This window comes from Entelurus aequoreus, linkage group LG11 (genome assembly GCF_033978785.1).
Source record: "Entelurus aequoreus isolate RoL-2023_Sb linkage group LG11, RoL_Eaeq_v1.1, whole genome shotgun sequence".
Lineage (NCBI taxonomy): Eukaryota > Metazoa > Chordata > Actinopteri > Syngnathiformes > Syngnathidae > Entelurus > Entelurus aequoreus.
In genome coordinates, this window is record NC_084741.1 from 47,664,040 (window position 1) to 47,684,670 (window position 20,631).

The 20,631-nt window shown below is 42.2% G+C and overlaps 1 protein-coding gene across 1 annotated transcript in view; it reads right to left on the bottom strand.

Moving 5' to 3' along the window:
* The window catches only part of dnah5 (dynein, axonemal, heavy chain 5), a 251,509-nt gene that overhangs the window by 58,514 nt on the left and 172,364 nt on the right, over positions 1–20,631 (bottom strand). The window contains exons 77-78 of the mRNA XM_062062242.1: positions 13,426–13,540; positions 1,635–1,825 (exon numbers count right to left, since the gene is read on the bottom strand). Of these exons, the coding sequence (XP_061918226.1) occupies positions 1,635–1,825; positions 13,426–13,540 (306 nt within the window). The remainder of the gene's footprint in view (positions 1–1,634; positions 1,826–13,425; positions 13,541–20,631) is intronic.

Below are 20,631 nucleotides of genomic sequence, written 5' to 3' on the forward strand. Positions count from 1 at the left end.
AATGTGATTTTATTGTCTGAATGTCGCACAGGAATTATTTCAATTTAATTATTTTAATGTTTTACATGAACGCACGTCATTTATTTGCCCACAACTAGGTAAAGGTTTTATCTGAAGTCCAGTCAGGGTTTATTTTCAAGTGAAATTTACCAACGAACGCTACAGTCCGAGTCTTCTCACTGACTTATGCATTGAACTGATTACTAACCCATACAACAACCCGTGCCGCATTTTCAGGTAACCATCTGTGGTTAGGGTGAACCAGCATTGCCGGTCAAAATAAATTGTGTGATTAATTTGCCTGTAAACATGATTAATCAGTCCGCTCCCTGTATGATCAGTGTCAGAGCTTGGTCCGCATTGCTGGCAGTAAGTCGGACCCGTTTCCAGTGAGGGTTGGACTCCGCCAAGGCTGCCCTTTGTCACCGATTCTGTTCATAAGTTTTATGGACATAATTTCTAGGCGCAGTCAGGGCGTTGAGGGGATCCGGTTTGGTGGCTGCAGGATTAGTGCCATCTCCGGGTTGGGGAGGAGATCTTGCCCCAAGTGGAGTTCAAGTACCTCGGAGTCTTGTTCACGAGTGGGGGAAGAGTGGATCATGAGATCGACAGGCGGATCGGTGCGGCGTCTTTAGTAATGCGGACGCTGTGTCGATCCGTTGTGGTGAAGAAGGAGCTGAGCCGGAAGGCAAAGCTCTCAATTAACCGGTTGATCTACGTTCCAATCCTCAACTATGGTCATGAGCTTTGGGTTATGACCGAAAGGACAAGATCACTGGTACAAGCGGCCGGAATTAGTTTCCTCCGCCGTGTGGCGGGTCTCTCCCTTACAGATAGGGTGAGAAGCTCTGTCATCCGGGAGGAGCTCAAGGGTGGTTCGGGCATCTGGTCAGGATGCCACCCGAACGCCTCTCTAGGGAAGTGTTTAGGGCACGTCCGACCAGTAGGAGGCCACGGAGAAGACCCAGGACACGTTGGGAAGACTATGTCTCCCGGCTGTCCTGGAAACGCCTCGGGATCCCCCAGAAGGAGCTGGACAAAGTGGCTGGGGAGAGGGAAGTCTGGGCATCCCTGCTTAGGCTGCTTACCCCGCGACGCGACCTCGGATAAGCAGAAGAAGATGGATGGATGGATGGATGATTAATGTGATAATTTTTTTGGTATTAATCATGTGAATTAACTTGTTATTTTTGACAGTTACATTTTTTTCTTATTTAAAGATTAATTTGAAGCCCGCCACAAACTCAACCTTGAACAGTCAACATGTATGGACATGTTTTATATTTCCATAAACCCCACAGAGAAAAAAAACTTGCAGTTTTTAGGCTACAAAATGTGTTTTGTGTGTGTGAAAACAGTGCAGTTTTTGGATATTTTCAGTTTAAAACATTCCTGTCACAGAACATATTTTAAAGTTATTCCTACAGTAGATACTGTGATATTTTATTATCATCAAAACATATTACTCTCCTTGAAATGTTCATGTTTTATTGGACTATTTTTCCTAGACTCTACAATATTGTCCTGCATACAAACAAAAGCCCCTGACTGGGTTTATTATAACAATCTACCACCATCAACCTAAGTAGAGAACATAAGTGGACAAATTATTTTTACGCTGGATTGCCTCTCACCTTTAATGAGCGTGAGAAATTCCTCATGCTTTACCCTGCTGCTTTGTATGTCGATTTTCAGCGTCAAAAGCAGAGTGAAGAGAAATTTGTGCTCCTCATACAGGCCCCGTGCTGCGTACCTGTACACCTCATAGGTCATGAGCTCTATGATGTTGGCAATACGCTTGCTGGTGATGGGACTTTTGGAGGACCTATAAACACAGCCATACCACAATGTTATCCAAGTCAATAGTAAATGATAAAATATTACCTCGAAGCTTTCACTCTTGGTGAGTTTAATTTTTCTGAAGTTTCCAGTTGCTATAAAAAACTTTGGAATAACTTATGGTTAGCTTCCATAGTTGCTTTGGAACAACATAATATGTAATAATGCTGCGTTATATAACAATGTAATAAATGTTCACCTCCTTACGTAATCATCTTCTACATTTTGCAATAAAATTATTAAAACTGTTACAGTAGGAAGGGGATTCAGATGGCCCTATTCGGCGCGGTTTACCTGACACATAAAATGTGATAAATTGGGGGGTTGCACTATCCACTTGAGCTGCCAGATGGCAGGAGACTTTTGAATAGCTTAACACGCGAAGTCCCAGAGAAGGGTCAATTGACACTTTTACCTAGAAAACACACAAGAGGGTCATTTGACCCCTAGTCCCCCCTGTGGACACTCCTTTTGTTATGAAAATGTGGCTGTTAGTGGCACACGGCAGGGGGCCACTTGAGCCTGTGTGGGGGAGGGGACCTTACAGCTCAAGCTTTAGTTCTGAGGTAGGTTGTGTGTGTTTTTGCAAGGATCAACAGAATGAAGGGATCAACACTCTGACATTTATTGTTAAAAAAAATACAAAACAAAACATATTTACAAAGAATGAAAAAGCAACTGTTTTCCCAGTTTTGGTGTGGAGGGTTGTTGCAGAAGCAATTGTTATTTTTGTGTGCCAAAAATAGTTTAAAAAAAAAAATTTACAAAGAAAAAAGCATATTTACAAAGAATGAAAAACCATGTCCATGTAAACGTGACTGACATACATTTGAGCAGTCACTCACAATCCTGGCACTGCCATTGCTCCTTTCGGCATTTCCCACATGTATAATTTTTCTGTCTACCTAGACAAACTGCCCCTAACAGCCTCATTACCATAACAAAATGAGTGATTAGTGTATTCGGGAAAAGCGTCGGGCCAAATGACCCCTCTCTGGGTCTTCTAGGTAGACAGAAAAATGCTGGGACTTCTAGTGTTAAAAGGTGTTTTGTGGCAATTCTAACTTTGACCACAGCGTGAGTTGCATTGTAGAGTTGCACTTTCCATAATTTTCAAGCAGAATGCATTGCAAAATTATAATTTCACTGGAGAGCCATATGAATCCCTTCCCGACTGTACATATTGCAAAAGGTATTACAAAATGTGGGTGCTGCACTTGTTTTTGAGTACAAATGTAACAATTTGGTGCATTATGTAATAAGCCGTGACATTTGATACCTTCATTAGAAAACTAGCACAACAACTCAAAAGATTTACCCGTATCCACTCGGGATCCTTTGCACCGGTCACCTGGGGGGGTCCCTTCCAAGGTTTCTCATTGTGCCAATTGGGTTGAGTTTTTTCTTGCCCTGATGTGGGATCTGGATGTCTTTGTGGCTTGTGAAGCCCTTTTAGACATTTGTGATTAAGGGCTATATAAGTAAACTTTGATTGATTGATTGATTTAGAATTCATTTTTAAGACGCTAATAAGGGAATAATTTGAAAAATGGGCACTGGGAATCGGTTCTGAACAAGAACGGGTTTTCGATTTCCATCCCTTACCCTAACGATTCCTGCGGCCTGGAGTGACGTCAGACAGCAACATGGCGCACAGAGGCTCTGGCTAAAATGTCTTTGGAGGACTGACCTCTACAGAAATCTCTACAAACATACCAACATAAATGTAAGAACAGGCCAAAATGGATGTTTTTTTATATTACGACACCGAAACCGGAAGTAGCGATTGAAAGACAGGACAGTAAGAAAAAATACTGTACTATAGTGTTGTATGGTACATGATCAAATTCTTATTCGCCTCCATTTTTATGTGATATGTGCGTAGAAATGTATACAAATGTCTAAAATAATTTTGTGTTGGGCTCTAAAGACATTGTAGCCAGGCACATAAGTATCGTCGTAGCTATCACCGCTTTTACTTGGAAAGTAAAAATTTCAAGTGTAAGATTATAAAAAAACGGTCAGTTTTTTCCATTTCTGTTTACGAGGGATTTAAATTGTTGCTAAATATAGTATACAATGAAAATACATTTTTTTAAAGGTTGTTATTGCTCTTTGACACCAAAAAAAGAACATTTAGTTTTTTGTATATAAAAATGAATTTGTCGATTTTAAAATGAAAAACGAATGGTTGCTAAGTACCCGGATCAGATCATTGTTTTTTGAAAATGAAAATTGGGAATTAAAACAATAAGTAGAAAACTCTTTTGTCTATTTCCCATTCAAGGTTTGTACAAATGGGGGATTCCACATGCGCAGTGTATCTTTTCAGTATCCATGTCTGTGAGCGGCCCAGAACAACAACAGAAAAAGACAAAAAACATTCAAACTGTTGTTACAAACTCAGTACATAACGCAGCAGCAATATCACAACAGACTATTATTTTGGTCCTATATTCTGCAACAAAATGTGCCAGCTCATCTAAAAACATACAGTATCTTCTCTCTCCCGAGCCTGGTTGCACCGATTTTCACGCCAATTTCTGAATCGTATTTTTCTCCTCCATTAAATAAGTTTTGTTTATATACGTCTATGGCCGGTCACTGTTTGTCTTCTTCTGTTGTTGCATTCGTCTAAACTTTGAACGGGAAATAGAGACGAATTTTCCATGCTTCTTAATTCCCAATTTCGAATTCCTAACATTATTGAAACCGGATAATGGATATTGATCTGTTTTCTGTTTTTTTTTAAAAATTATTATTATAAAACCAAAAAAACGGTAAAAATTGTATTATTATCTTGGATTATTTTTCTATTCCAAAACGAAAAACGGATAGCTGCAAAAGTACACGGACCAGGAAACACAGATTAACAAGTGCACATTATCGAGGCAGTAACTATTGCACTCACTGTGGATTTAAAAGCATCTACAGATAAAAACCTAGTCAATTTCCAGTCTTAATGCAGAATGTTTCTGTTAAATGTTGTGTTTGGATTGCGCCCTTACTCATTGCATTACGGTACCTATTGTGTTGTGCTGTATGTTCTATATGTTTACGGTACGTACACAGGATGTGACGTCATTACGCTCTCTTTGTGAGACGCGCCATTTTTCAGCCGCTACTTGTAATAAATATGCCATTAGGCTAAAGATTAAGAGTATTACTTTATTCTCCGATACGTGTGGACAGTGTGCACTGAAACCTGACAGGTTATGGGCCCAGGAAGAGTTGGAGGAAGTTTAACGTGACGGATTAACACGGAGCTTCTGTGGACAACTTGGAGATAAAGTGAGTAAAGCTCGGAAGAAGTTTTTCGCGACGCAATACGCGAGATGGCTAACAGAATGGCGACACCAGCCCCGCAACTTCTTTTTGATGGATCAGATGAAAAATATGACCTGTGGGAAACAAGATTTTTAGGTCATCTACACATTCTAAAATTAAAAGAGGCGATCCTGAATGCGCCATCTGGCAATGAAGAAGCACAAGCTGAACATAGGAGGAAGAATACTGACTGTTATGCTGAACTGATCAGACTCATTGATGACAAAAGCTTATCCTTAATAAGACACGAGGCTGCAGATGATGGCAGACAAGCCCTGAAAATACTGAGAGAACACTACTCCGGAAAAAGTAAGCCGAGGATCATCAATCTGTACACATCACTCACCAAGCTACACATGGGAGAAGGTGAGAATGTTACAGACTACATTATAAGAGCAGAGAACATTATCATGGCCCTAAAAGACGCTGGTGAAACCATGAGTGACGGACTAAATGTAGCCATGGTGATAAATGGGCTACCAGAATCCTTCAAGCCCCTAGCAGTCCATGTAACACAAAATGAAGATACAGTTACATTTGCAGACTTTAAAAGGAGACTAAGAGTTTATGAAGAGAGCGAGAAAATGAAGAAGACAGAATCTACAGACAATGTGATGAAGACCCATGTAAAACAGGGCAGAGGTCCACCAAGGGCACAAGCTGGCAATAGAAAAGATGAAGATGCCAACGTGACGTGCTACAGATGTGGAATAAAGGGGCACAAAGCAAGAAAGTGTTCCAGAAAAGTATGGTGTGGATACTGCAAAAGTAATACACACGAAGAGTCGCTGTGCAAGAAAAAGGGGGAACGAGATGGCGCGAGAAAGGTCGTGGAGGAACGAGACAGCGACCGAGAGGACCATTTCTTCAAGGCAAACGACGCAAGGAATGAGAGACCACCAGGCAGCGTGAAGATGAAAAGCATTATGGTCGACGGAGGAGCAACATCACATATTGTGAAAGAACCAAACATTTCCAAAATGCAAAAATTTGGATCAGTGTGCTATGCTTACCAGCAACAAGCCAAGGGCAAGCTAGACTCTAGGTGTGAGCAGGGTGTTTTTGTGGGTTACGATAAAAACAGCCCAGCCTACCTAGTGTACTACCCAGAACAAGAGAAAGTTCAGAAACATAGATTGGTAAAATTCACAACCAAAACTGCAACAGAAAAAGAAACACAAACATGTGAGTCATACATGGGGTATGGTGATGTACAACCCAGGGTTAATGAAAGAGAAATTTGTGTTGATGATGACAAGGTTGAAAATGTACCAGATCAAGGTTTACAGGGTGTTTCTGAGACTTTACCTGAACAGACTGAACGCACACAGCCGGGTAGAGTCACTGACACTGTAAACAGAAGGAACCCATCGCGAACCAGGAGGAGGCCGGTTCACTTACAGGAGTTTGAGACTGAGGATACAATAAACAAATTTGTAACATGCGTGGACTCTTGCTACAGAGCAGTATGTGACATTCCTCAAACCTACAAGGAAGCGATAATGTCAAACAAATCAAGGCAGTGGAAAAATGCTATGGATAATGAGGTGAAGTCACTGGAGGAAAACGACACCTTTAGCCTCACCCATTTGCCACCGGGCAAACAGGCAGTGGGGGGAAAATGGGTCTATGCCCTCAAGAGTGACATTGACGGAACAGATAAATACAAAGTGAGGTTCGTAGCGAAAGGCTACAGTCAGAAAAAGGGAACTGACTACAAAGAGACATTTTCACCCACAGCAGACATGACAAGTGTGAGGGTGATCATGCAAAAGGCGGCACAAGAGGAGCTAGTGCTGCACCAGCTTGATGTAAAGACTGCTTATCTTCACGCCCCGATCGATTGCGAAATTTATATCGAATAGCCAGAAGGCTATGAGAAAGAATCAGTCACAGGTGAAAAGCTAGTGTGTAAATTGCACAAGTCTCTCTACGGTTTGAAACAGTCCGGTAGAAATTGGAATGCAATGTTGCACACATGTCTAACTGAGAATGGTTTTGTACAAAATTCTGCTGATCATTGTGTGTACTCACGAGAGAAGCATTATGAGAAGGTGATTTTACTTGTATGGGTAGACGATCTCATCATAGCATCTAAAAACAATGGTGTACTCAACAGTGTGAAAATGATGCTCACTGAAAGATTCAAAATGAAGGATCTAGGAAAATTGAAACATTTTCTGGGAATAGATTTTGACCAAACAAATGGTAAAGTCACAATGTCTCAAGAGAGATATGTTCACAAAATCTTAGAGAGATTTGAAATGCAAAATTGCAAGTCCAGAGAGACTCCATGTGAACCAAAACTAGAGTACACAGGTGATGCAGACAAAATGACAGATCAAAGAAGGTTCAGGGAGGCTGTTGGAAGCCTAATTTACTTGTCCACATGCACACGTCCAGACATAAGTTTTGTGGTCAGTAAATTATCCCAATACTTTGCTGAGCCAACAGTCGAACACTGGAACACAGTAAAACATGTGTTTAGATACCTCAAAGGTACAGCAGAAAACAAGTTATGTTTCAAAGGAAATGAAACTGAAAAACTGGGATTGAGAGTGTACAGTGACGCTGACTGGGCGTCAGATGTGTCTGACAGGAGAAGCACATCAGGTTATTGTGCTAGTCTAAGCGAAGGTAGCTCTCTAATCTCATGGAAAACAAGAAAACAAGCTTCTGTTGCTTTATCTACATGTGAGGCAGAGTACATGTCTTTGGCATCAGCCATTCAAGAATGTATCTACCTAGGACAGCTACTCAGAGGCATTGACAAATACCCTTATGCACAAACAAAGGTATTTGAAGATAATCAAGGCACTATTGCACTAGCCAAAAACCCAGTGAACAGGCAACGGTGTAAACACATAGATATCAAATACCATTTCATAAGGGAAACTATAAAAAGTGGCAGAGTGATTTTGGAGTACTGTCCTACTGAAAATATGATTGCCGATGTTCTGACAAAGCCAGCCACCAAGATGAAGCTAAAAAGGTTCAAACAGGACATGTTTGGCACTTAGAAGTGCAGTGTGTTTTTCTGTTTATTGTGGAAGGGACAACATGTGATCCCTATTTTCTTTTCTTGCATTGTAATTTTTTCTCAAGGTAACCAACTGAGTTAATGGCGAGTGGGGGTGTTAAATGTTGTGTTTGGATTGCGCCCTTACTCATTGCATTACGGTACCTATTGTGTTGTGCTGTATGTTCTATATGTTTACGGTACGTACACAGGATGTGACGTCATTACGCTCTCTTTGTGAGACGCGCCATTTTTCAGCCGCTACTTGTAATAAATATGCCATTAGGCTAAAGATTAAGAGTATTACTTTATTCTCCGATACGTGTGGACACTGGGTACTGAAACCTGACAGTTTCCAGCAAAATGAACTGAAAGGACGAAGGCTTTTTTTGCCCAGCTCTGTCATTTTTTTTTTTTTCAATTTTTTTTTTTTTTGTCCTGTCCAGCTTCTCAGGCAAATCATATAGTTGATGTAGATGCCCATATCGGCTGTTCAGATTTACTTTACAAAAGAGAAGTGTGGGATACTTCTCTTGTTGCCTTATTTGTATTTGACTTTAGTAAATGTATTTATATTATCATTTGGTGCAGCCGGGCCGGAGCAGGAAGGGATAGAAAGAGCGTTCAGACAGAGCTACCCAGCTCTGTCTGAACGCAAGGCATAGAGAGTAACAGCTGATTGTTTAAATAAACGGAGTATGAGTCAACAGTTCCCATGTAGTGATTAACCCTTGTGTGGTGTTCATACTGTTGTTACTCAGGCAGTGTTCGTGGGTCTGATGGACCCGTTGCATTTTGTGGCTTTTAATGCCTCACAATCAAACACTTTTATGTTAAAATTCTGACTTATCCCAAAAAACATCTGTAATGAAGTGCTTCGAGAGGCTGGTAAAGGAATACATTGTCTCCAGACTTCCCCCCACATTCGACCCATACCAGTTTGCTTATCGCCCTAACCGCTCCACAGAGGACGCCATCTCCTCTGCACTCCACCTGAGCTTAGCACATCTGGAGGGAAAAGACACACACGTGCGGATGTTGTTTCTGGACTTCAACTCAGCATTCAACACCATCATCCTGCAGCACTTGGTGAGCAAACTGGCCCCCCTTGGATTCAGTACCCCCCTATGCAACTGGCTGCTTGACTTCCTCACAGACAGACCCCAGTCTGTGAGAGTGGGCAACAACACCTCCAGTGCCATCTCCCTGAGCACCGACTCCCCCCAGGGCTGCATCCTGAGTCCGCTGCTGTTCACGTTGATGACCCATGACTGCTGCACCAGGTCCACTACTAACCACATTGTGAAGTATGCGGACGACACAACAGTAGTGGGCCTCATCCGTGACAACAACGACATGGACTACAGGGAGGAGGTGAAACATCTGGTTGACTGGTGCAGAACCAACAACCTGGTCCTGAATGTCAACAAGACCAAGGAGATCATTGTCTACTTTAGGAAGCACCAGTCCAGCCACGCTCCACTCTTCATCAACAGCACAGCAGTGGAGATGGTAAGCAGCACCAAGTTCCTGGAGGTGCAGATAACTGACAATATGACCTGGTCCCTACACACCGGAGCTCTTGTAAAAAGAGCTCAGCAGCGCATGCACTTTTTGCGTGGGATGAAATGAGCACAGCTCCCTCCCCCCATTCTCACCACATTCTACAGAGGCACTATAGAGAGCCTGCTGACCAACAGCATCTCTGTCTGGACTGGAGCCTGCAGTGCCTCAGACTGGAAGTCTCTCCAGAGAGTGGTGAAGACGGCGGAAAAGATCATCAGGACTCCTTTTCCTTCTATCCAGGAGATTGCAAAAAGCCGCTGCCTGACCAGGGCTCAGAAAATCTGCAGAGACTCCTCCCACCCCCACCAAGGACTGTTTTCACTGCTGGACTCTAGAAAGAGGTCCGCAGCCTCCGTAGCAGAACCTCCAGGTTCTGTAACAGCTTCTTCCCTCAGGCCGTAAGACTCTTGAACGCATCATAATAATCCCCTCAACTCCCCCCAAAAATGGATGAACTCGCTGGAATATAAAGACAATATAACATACATCCATAAACGTAGATACATATGCAAAAGGGCAATATATTTATCTTTACAGTAATCTATTTACTTATATCTGCACCTTATTGCTTTTTTATCCTGCACTGCCAACCAGCTAATGCAACGAAATTTCGTTCCTATCTGTACTGTAAAGTTCAAATTTGAACGACAATAAAAAGTAAGTCTAAGTCTAAGACCCACAAACACTGGCTGAGTAACAACAACACAAACGTTGCATGGAAATTTATCTGCCAGTTTCTGCATCCCACAGGGATTCTTCTTTTGTGTTTCTGCACCTGCGGTTCCCACACAAGGTTGCAACATTGTTTGTCAACACTGTCTGCGCTCATTTTGTCACACATTTGACCCTCTGATGTTCTGTGTACCTACACTCTGTCCTCCTCCTGTCTAGGCCTGCTGTGTGTGTGTGTGTGTGTGTGTGTGTGTGTGTGTGTGTGTGTGTGTGTGTGTGTGTGTGTGTGTGTGTGTGTGTGTGTGTGTGTGTGTGTGTGTGTGTGTGTGTGTGTGCGTGTGGTACACAGAACTTAAATGTCCACACTTCTATTAGCCCCGGGTCCAGTGGACCCCGAACATCTTATATGTAATAGAAATGTGTAGGGGGGTGTATGGTGTGTGTTCATTAAATATGTATTCTGATATATGTTCTTCACAGAAAATGAGCCAAAGCCAGTGAGTCTCAGTTTGAAAAATTAATTAATTGTATCATTTTTCTTTTAATAAAAATCGAAAACGGGTCCCACAGACCCGAACACCACACAAGGGTTAAAGTACACTACCATTCAAAAGTTTGGGGTCACCCAGACAATTTTGTGGAATAGCTTCATTTCTAAGAACAAGAATAGACTGTCGAGTTTCAGATGAAAGTTCTCTTTTGCTGGGTATTTTGAGCGTTTAATTGACCCCACAAATGTGATGCTCCAGAAACTCAATCTGCTCAAAGGAAGGTCAGTTTTGTAGCTTCTGTAACGAGCTAAACTGTTTTCAGATGTGTGAACATGATTGCACAAGGGTTTTCTAATCATCAATTAGTCTTCTGAGCCAATGAGCAAACACATTGTACCATTAGAACACTGGAGTGATAGTTGCTGGAAATGGGCCTCTATACACCTATGTAGATATTGCACCAAAAACCAGACATTTGCAGCTAGAATAGTCATTTACCACATTAGCAATGTATAGAGTGTATTTCTTTAAAGTTAAGACTAGTTTAAAGTTATCTTCATTGAAAAGTACAGTGCTTTTCCTTCAAAAATAAGGACATTTCAATGTGACCCCAAACTTTTGAACGGTAGTGTATATTTAGTAAGGCAGTAGTCCAAGCAGAGTCTTGTAAATAAAAGTGTGCCAATGTACATGCCTCCTAGTCTTCATCAGGACTATGGAAGTATTATTTATTGCACCACAGTTATTTGCAAACGAGTATCTTAATCTGCGTGCGTGTAATCCAATTCCGTCAAAAACAACGTACGGCGGGTCTTGGCGTCTCTCTTTTACGCACCTCAGTTAAACGTTGTTTCTGATTGGTTTAAATTGCGTGATGCCTTCTGTCGTTGGTAAATGTAGGCACACTTTAGATACGCACACGCAGATTGTATTACACGCACTCACTTATAAATGTGCGCACACAAGTTGTGTTACACGCTCAAATCTCATACGGCAGACGTGTCGCAAAAGTCACATGTAAGTAGACAGCCTATCGAGAGTTCTTTCTGATTAGGGACAGATAGATAACTTAAAACACACATACGCGGATCCAAATACACACACTAAGATTGATATACAGACACACAATTTAGTATAAACACACGTAAATCGGATTACACGTGCACAGATTGAGATACACGTTTGCAAATGATTTTGCTACAATAATACTTCCACACAGGACCTCCGGCCATGGTGAGTGTCGCCAATATGAGGTACCGGTACCATCTAGTACATCAGCCTCTTTTATATACCAGGTCTCCTATTGTCACTTAAAATAGTTTCTACTCGCAATAGAGCTTGATTGACGTATTGGAGCGTACAGGAGCGCATTAAATCAGCGTTCTGATTGCATCTAAACGAGTACTTACCAAATCGTCTTCCGTGGGGAAATTTGATCACTAATACCACGAGCAGCTACGAGTAGGCAATCGCAGGGCAGTGTGAACGGGGCATTAGAGAAGCATGATAAACAACGTCTACCATTTTAAGACATGAAGACAAAGCATTCATGTAATCCAGTACAGCTGAAACAGTTGAAGAGACAAGTCATTGTTTTACTTCAAAAGAAAAACACAACTTGATATGGAAGAAAAACAATTTAAGTTTCAGTTTCTTCGCAAGTGTTGGTTAAAAGTGAGGGAGTCATTAATTAAGAAGCCATGGTATTTATATTTATGTACCAACTCTATGACATTCCCTTCTAGAGTGGACACTGCTTGAATAGTTTAGAGCTCATTGTTATAGTTTGAAAACAATGACAATTCAACTCTTTAAACTAGGAATAATTGTTGTAGTAAAAGTAATTGTGTCATTTGATTGAATGGAACAATGATGTCGTTATATATACATGTGTATTATAAAATTAAACTTTGGAATTATTGTCAACAATTACCGCATATTGCCATTAGGTGAAATCCCATGCGTTATTGCATTCTATGTGTTTATAATATGTGTCATTTTGTATCTTGGATACATTTGCATTTATATTGTATGGTACTGTACATTTTCCTCAAGGCACTTCCAGCATAGTATGTATTCAAACAGAGAGTAATTACTGTGAGGAACGTTTGAACACATGGTCAAACATTGCAGACATGGTGAGAGAGCACATCTTAAGGATTTGGGACAGGTCCCAGATTACAATAGTCAGTTTGGAAAAGACTTGAATGCTAATGAATGAGCTGTGTAATCATGCGGCTATTTTTGGAAACCACATGTTCAAAAGACTGATACAGCATGGCTGGTGACTGGATTATAGACTGGCACTTTTAAATAGTACAGTAAATTCTGGAATTCTAGCTAACAAATCCCCCACTGAGTTTATGTTAATTGAAACAAAGAGTGTGCACGGCTTCCAAAAGTTGGCATGGATCCCTGCAAAAAAATGTACTGCAATAAACCTAAAAAAGTGTTCACATATTTCACATTAAAGAGGGCACAGGCACTTGCCAAAATACGTTAATTTCTTACCTCACAAGAGAAAGGTCAAAAAGTCCCAGGAACTGCCTTAGGGAGGTCTGGTACATTACGTTCACCATACTCATTTCTGTGATCAGGAAGTACAAGATGCTGCCCCTGGTGGCAACTGAAAACAAACAGGATATAATGAAGCATGAATCCATTTTCTCATTGGCTTTTTTATTGAGTTCATGTTCTCCCTGCATTATTCATGTATAAGCTCTAAATTTCCTGTAAAGTCTTCTTAGTCTTCTAAGTCTTCTAAACACATTAAAGCCTTCTACAGAAAGCTAGGAGTATCCAACGATGATTTCAAATTAGAAATGGTCCCGGCTGATGAGGTGTTTAAAAAATTGAGCGCGCTCCACCCAAACAAGGCCACTGGCCTTGATAATATTCCCTCCAGATTCCTCAGGGACTCTGCCTCCATCATTGCCCCGATCATCACGCACATAATAAACCTATCAATTACACATGGCCAAGTACCAAAAGATTTTAAGATAGCAAGAGTAACTCCCCTCTTTAAAAAAGGAACCAAATTGGAACCTGGCAACTACCGACCTGTTTCTATTCTCAGTTCCATTTCGAAAGTAATGGAGAAAATAGTTTATGAACAGGTCGATAGTTACCTTGCCACTAATAAACTCATGTACAAATTCCAATCCGGCTTCAGAACTAACCACTCCACTGACACATGCCTTCTCTATCTGACCGACCACATCAAACATGAGGTGGACGCGGGCAAATACTGCGGCATGGTCATGCTGGACCTTCAGAAGGCCTTTGACACCGTTAACAACGCCATACTGTTGGATAAGCTCAGAGCAATCGGATTTAACAAAACCTCATGGAGCTAGATGCAATCTTACTTGGAGGGGAGGGAGCAGGTGGTAGAGGTGAACGGCACCGTGACCCCCCCCCACCCCCCACACTCCTCTCGGTGAGCTGTGGAGTCCCCCAAGGCAGTATATTGGGACCTTTACTGTTCCTAATATACATAAACGACTTGTCATCGGCATGCGACTGTGAATTGTTTTTGTTTGCAGATGACTCTGCCCTGCTGACTTAAACAAGTTGAAAAACTTATTTGGGTGTTACCATTTAGTGGTCAATTGTACGGAATATGTACTTCACTGTGCAACCTACTAATAAAAGTCTCAATCAATCAATCAATCAATCAAAATGTGACATTGTCACAGCACTCATGGATTCCACGTCGTCTCACGCCTCCCCCTCTAAACTGTCTGAAAGACATTGGCGTACCAAGTCCCAAAAAATCAAACTCTGCATCAACACAGACACATATCGCAGAGATGTGATTGGTCGGCCTTTGTTTAGTTCCTCTTTTTTCACTATGTTGCTTTTCCTGTGCAAATTTTTAATTAGCTAAAAACAAATATTTGAGAGCAATGACGGCGTGGCGAAGTTGGTAGAGTGGCTGTGCCAGCAATCGGAGGGTTGCTGGTTACTGGGGTTCAATCCCCACCTTCTACCATCCTAGTCGTCTGTTGTGTCCATGGGCAAGACACTTCACCCTTGCTCCTGATGGCTGATGGTTAGCGCCTTGCATGGCAGCTCCCACCATCAGTGTGTGAATGTGTGTGTGAATGGGTGAATGTGGAAGGCAGAAAAGCGCTATACAAGTATAACCCATTTATCATTTAATGTGTATAATGAAGGTGACTGATGTTCCCCGAGCACATGGAGGGAAAAAAATGTCATTTAAATATGTAAGTTATGGTAAAATTGACATCATAAATGTTAATGTAAATTAAGTATAGTCGTGAAAGTTCAATGATAAGGTTGCTTGAATCCAGTGGCGGGCCGTGCGTTTCCCACCTAGGCCTTCAGTGATCTCCGACTTCAATGATTACTTCTCAAAATACCATAATTGTTGTCACCACATGACCATTGCTGGAGAAATACTATACAGGATCACATTTACACCCTACTGTGTATTGAACCACATCAACAGTATACAAAACGGGTTATTTTCTGGCACATTTAGAAATAAATTATAACGCAACAGCAATTACGTTTGTAAAACATATTCCGTAAATTGATCTGCTTGGCTTATGGAACCTCCGGTCAATAAAGTTTGATTCAAAGAACACACTTATCAAAGATATATTAACTTCCCTGAACACACGATGGCGACAAATACACATGTAACAATGTTAATTAAATGACAAGCATGACACACTTTACCATATAACGCTGCGAAAAACCCTGAAGACACATAAGATCAAGATAGGCTGCCTGAGGAAACCCGTGGTGCAACGCACAGGGCCAGTACCTTGTACGGCCCTGATGAGACGGAGGAGGACCCAGGCCCGGACACTCCCCACAGTGCCTGGAACCTCCAAGCACCACCGGCGCAACCACGGGGCAGACCGTCGGAGAGGGGACGCGTGGCGTGGAGCGCTACCTGGACACAAGTCGAGGGACTGATCACCCTCGACTGGGTCGCCCGGGAAAGGGTGTTTGAGTAAGACCCGAAACACCCTATGACCCCGGGAGAATCACTGATGATGTGTCCAGGTTGCACCGTAAGGTGTATTTATGAAACCGATCCAGTATGGCATCGCCATTGACTTCCAGGAAGAGGCTGGATGACAACCCCGAAAGGGTGGTGACAACTGGAGAGACAGTTGACAGCCCGGAAAGACAGCAACCGGGGTAGGGAGTTGTAGCATCCCAAGCTGCAGCTCCCGCAAGGGAGTACCCATATAACGCTACGAAAAACCCTGAAGACACATAAGATCAAGATAGGCTGCCTGAGGAAACCTGTGGTGCAACGCACAGGGCCAGTACCTTGTACGGCCCTGATGAGACGGAGGAGGACCCAGGCCCGGACACTCCCCACAGTGCCTGGAACCTCCAAGCACCACCGGCGCAACCACGGGGCAGACCGTCGGAGGGGGGATGCTTGGCGTGGAGCGCTACCTGGACACAAGTCAAGGGACTGATCACCCTCGACTGGGTCGCCCGGGAGAGGGTGTTTGATTAAGACCCGAAACACCCTATGACCCCGGGAGAATCACTGATGATGTGTCCAGGTTGCACCTTAAGGTGTATTTATGAAAACAACAAGAGTTTACAACTTGTGATCAGCTACTGTCAACAACTTGTGATCTGATTGGCTATCGCAACTGTCTCTCAACTCTGTGTTCTCAGATTCACCCGCTAACGGTCCGTTGAGTATCCAATCACAGGACGCGTAAATGTCACGTTCAATGTGATGCCATCTCGAAGGCCCTACTGACAACAACTCGTGATCTGATTGGCTATAGCAACTGTCTATCACATTCGTACAGCTTGGCAACAACATAAGCTAGCTGAATTGTGATTGGATACAAACTAAAACTAAAAACAACAGCACTGGAACATGCATAATATGACATGAAAAGAATATTAATAATTTTAGATATTTAGGGAAAGTAAATTAAAAAATAATTGTATCTTCAATTATGATCAAGATTTCTGGTTACGTTAGGCCAACAGAGAAGGCTTTGCTGGCCCTGACAGCACACCACTGCTTGAATCAAATTAAGAACCTCCGAGACTACCTATACTTCCTATCAAAACCACAAAACGGTTTGTTACGCCGTAGTAGGGGCAAAACCAGCATTGGACACTTCACTCAACACGGACATAATAAAGTCAGCTAAGTTCACCTTTAAGCAGTCAAAGACAGCACCAAAGTTATGGAACAAGGACAATGCGACAGAAGAGAGGTAAAAATTTAATAAATCTATTTGTGGCAGCATAGGAGAAAGTTATGTTATCTTTCAATGTTTCATCTCATTGCAGATAATTGTGGTGCATTCAAAGACCCTCAATTAAAGAATTCCAACAGGTGTAGGAGACCGGATAAAGGGCTTGAGGAGCAATGTGTGTCTGTGGGTTGTAGGAGTAGTAGGTCACATGGGTATAAGTGGGTGTGGGCACAAGTGGGCGTCGTCATATTTAGGCATTTAAGGAGAGCACATACACCTCTGAGTGAGGACAGAGGATAGAATATTGTGGGATCCAAACATATTTATAATATGTTTGGATCCCACAATATTTGTTTACCGCTTTACTCTACTATTGTATTTCATTTTGTTTATCACCTTTTGTAAGACAATTAAAGGCCTACTGAAACCCACTACTACCAACCACGCAGTCTGATAGTTTATATATCAATGATGAAATCTTAACATTGCAACACATGCCAATACGGCCGGGTTAACTTATAATGTGCAATTTTAAAATTCCAGCCACACTTCCGGTTGAAAAACTCCTTTGGATATGATTTATGCGCGTGACGTCACAAAAGCAACGGAAGTGGTTGGACCCCATCGGACCCGATAGAAAAGCCTCTTGTTTTCTTCGACAAAATTCCACAGTATTCTGGAAATCTGTGTTGGTGAATCTTTTGCAATTTGTTTAATGAACAATGGAGACTGCAAAGAAGAACGTTGTAGGTGGGATCGATCGGTGTCTTAGCGGCTAAGTACAATACTGTAATATCTGTGATATTTGCATTAGTGTACTGTGTCTTTAAGGGTTTGGGGAACGCGCATGCGCGAGTGAGTTGGCGGAGAACTTGAGTGTGTGTGAGCGTGAGTTTTGGCTAACAGCAGCTCGTGTATGTGTGTGCGTTACTTTTTGAACTACAACCAGTTACCGCTTGTTAATAAAGCGATTGAGCAGCGCATCCTCGTCTGTGTGACTCCTTCTCCACTGCGGGGCATTACAATACTTACAGCAACACAACAAGGACTACTTACCCTGAAAGCAGATGCCTAGCTGATGCTTGCCGCCAAACCCACGGATGAAGTCCTTCGTCGCGCCGTTGATCGCTGGAATGCAGGTGAGCACGGGTGTTGATGGGAAGATGAGGGCTGGCTGGCGTAGGTGGAGCGCTAATGTTTTATCATAGTTCTGTGAGGTCCGGTTGCTAAGTTGCTAAATTAGCCTTAGCGTCGTTAGCAACAGCATTTTTAAGCCTTACCAGGCTGAGAATTTTTAACCATGTAGTTACATGTACATGGTTTAATAGTATTTTTGGTCTTCTGTCTATCCTTCCAGTCAGGGGTTTATTTATTTTGTTTCTATCTTCATTTGAGAACGACGCTATCACGTTAGCTCAGTAGCTAAGTGTGTCACCGATGTATTGTCTTGGAGATAAAAGTCACTTTAAATGTCAATTTCGCGTGCTCGACTCTCATTTTCAAGAGGATATAGTATCCGAGGTGGTTTAAAATACAAATCCGTGATCCACAATAGAAAAAGGAGAGAGTACATAGTTCTGTGAGGTCCGGTTGCTAAGTTGCTAAATTAGCCTTAGCGTCGTTAGCAACAGCATAGTTAAGCCTTACCAGGCTGAGAATTTTTAACCGTGTAGTTACATGTACATGGTTTAATATTATTGTTGGTCTTCTGTCTATCCTTCCAGTCAGGGGTTTATTTATTTTGTTTCTATCTTCATTTGAGAACGACGCTATCACGTTAGCCCAGTAGCTAAGTGTGTCACCGATGTATTGTCTTGGAGATAAAAGTCACTTTAAATGTCCATTTCGCGTGCTCGACTCTCATTTTCAAGAGGATATAGTATCCGAGGTGGTTTAAAATACAAATCCGTGATCCACAATAGAAAAAGGAGAGTGTGGAATCCAATGAGCCAGCTTGTACCTAAGTTACGGTCAGAGCGAAAAAAGATACGTCCATCACTGCCTCTTAAGTCCTTCACTGTAACGTTCCTCATCTACGAATCTTTCATCCTCGCTCAAATTAATGGGGTAATCGTCACTTTCTCGGTCCGAATCTCTCTCGCTCCATTGTAAACAATGGGGAATTGTGAGGAATACTAGCTCCTGTGACGTCACGCTACTTCCGGTACAGGTAAGGCTTTTTTTTATCAGCGAGCAAAAGTTGCGAACTTTATCGTCGATTTTCTCTACTAAATCCTTTCAGCAAAAATATGGCAATATCGCGAAATGATCAAGTATGACACATAAAACGGATCTGCTATTCCCGTTTAAATAAAAAAAAAATCATTTCAGTAGGCCTTTAAAATGCACTACTTAAATTGCACTACAGAGTCAAAGTCCGTCATTCAAGAGACAAAAAAAACATTATTTTTTTCCTCCAGTGACCAAAACAGGGAAAGGATGTCCCATTACTAGTTTTTATAGAAAGGTGCCATGACCTGGCATTGCAAGTCAGTGCTTGCTTAGTTCAGGGGCGTTTTTTTGTTATGTTTTGAGTTTACTTCCTATTTTGCGATCTTGTTCCTACCTCCTGTTTGGTTTGTGTTTCACCTGCTGCTAAGTATCTCCTGGGGAATTTAAAAGACACTCTGAGTCAGAGTGGGATGATTGTTGGAGTTACGAACGAACATTACCTGTTCAGTTCCTAGAAGCGTATTTTTTCATGCACAGCTTTCCTGTGCATTTTCCCTGCTGCGCTGTATTTTGGACTTGTATATTTTCATACACAGCTTTCCCTGTGCTTGTTTGGTGCATTTCCTGGCTGCACATTATTTATGTTTGTATTTGTACTTGTTGGTATTAAATACTCTTCACCTATATGCTGCCATATGTCTCCTGCATTGTGGGGTCACAACTATCGCTAAGACTAGCATACAGGCCCGTTCCAAATTATTTGGGAGAGGGGGTTTAGATATGTTCTAGATATGTTAATCCCATCTTTAGACCAGTTGATCTGCCGTTTCTTTTCTTCTCTCCTCTTGGTCCGGTGGCCATGGATGAAGTGCTGGCTGTCCAGAGTCGGGACCCCGGGTGGACCACTAGCCCGTGCATCGGTTGGGGACATCTCTGCGCTGCTGACCCGTCTCCGCTCTGGATGGTTTCCTGTTGGCCCCGCTGTGGACTGGACTCCCGCTGATGTGATGGATCCACTGTGGACTGGACTTTCACAATGTTATGTCAGACCCACTCGACATCCATTGCTTTCGGTCTCCCCTAGAGGGGGGGGGGTTACCCACATATGCGGTCCTCTCCAAGGTTTCTCATAGTCATTCACTGACGTCCCACTGGGGTGAGTTTTTCCTTGCCCGTATGTGGGCTCTGTACCGAGGATGTCGTTGTGGCTTGTACAGCCCTTTGAGACACTTGTGATTTAGGGCTATATAAATAAACATTGATTGATTGATTGATTGATTGATCTTTAAAAAGTTAAAAACCTAAGTAAGATTTTTACATGTATTTT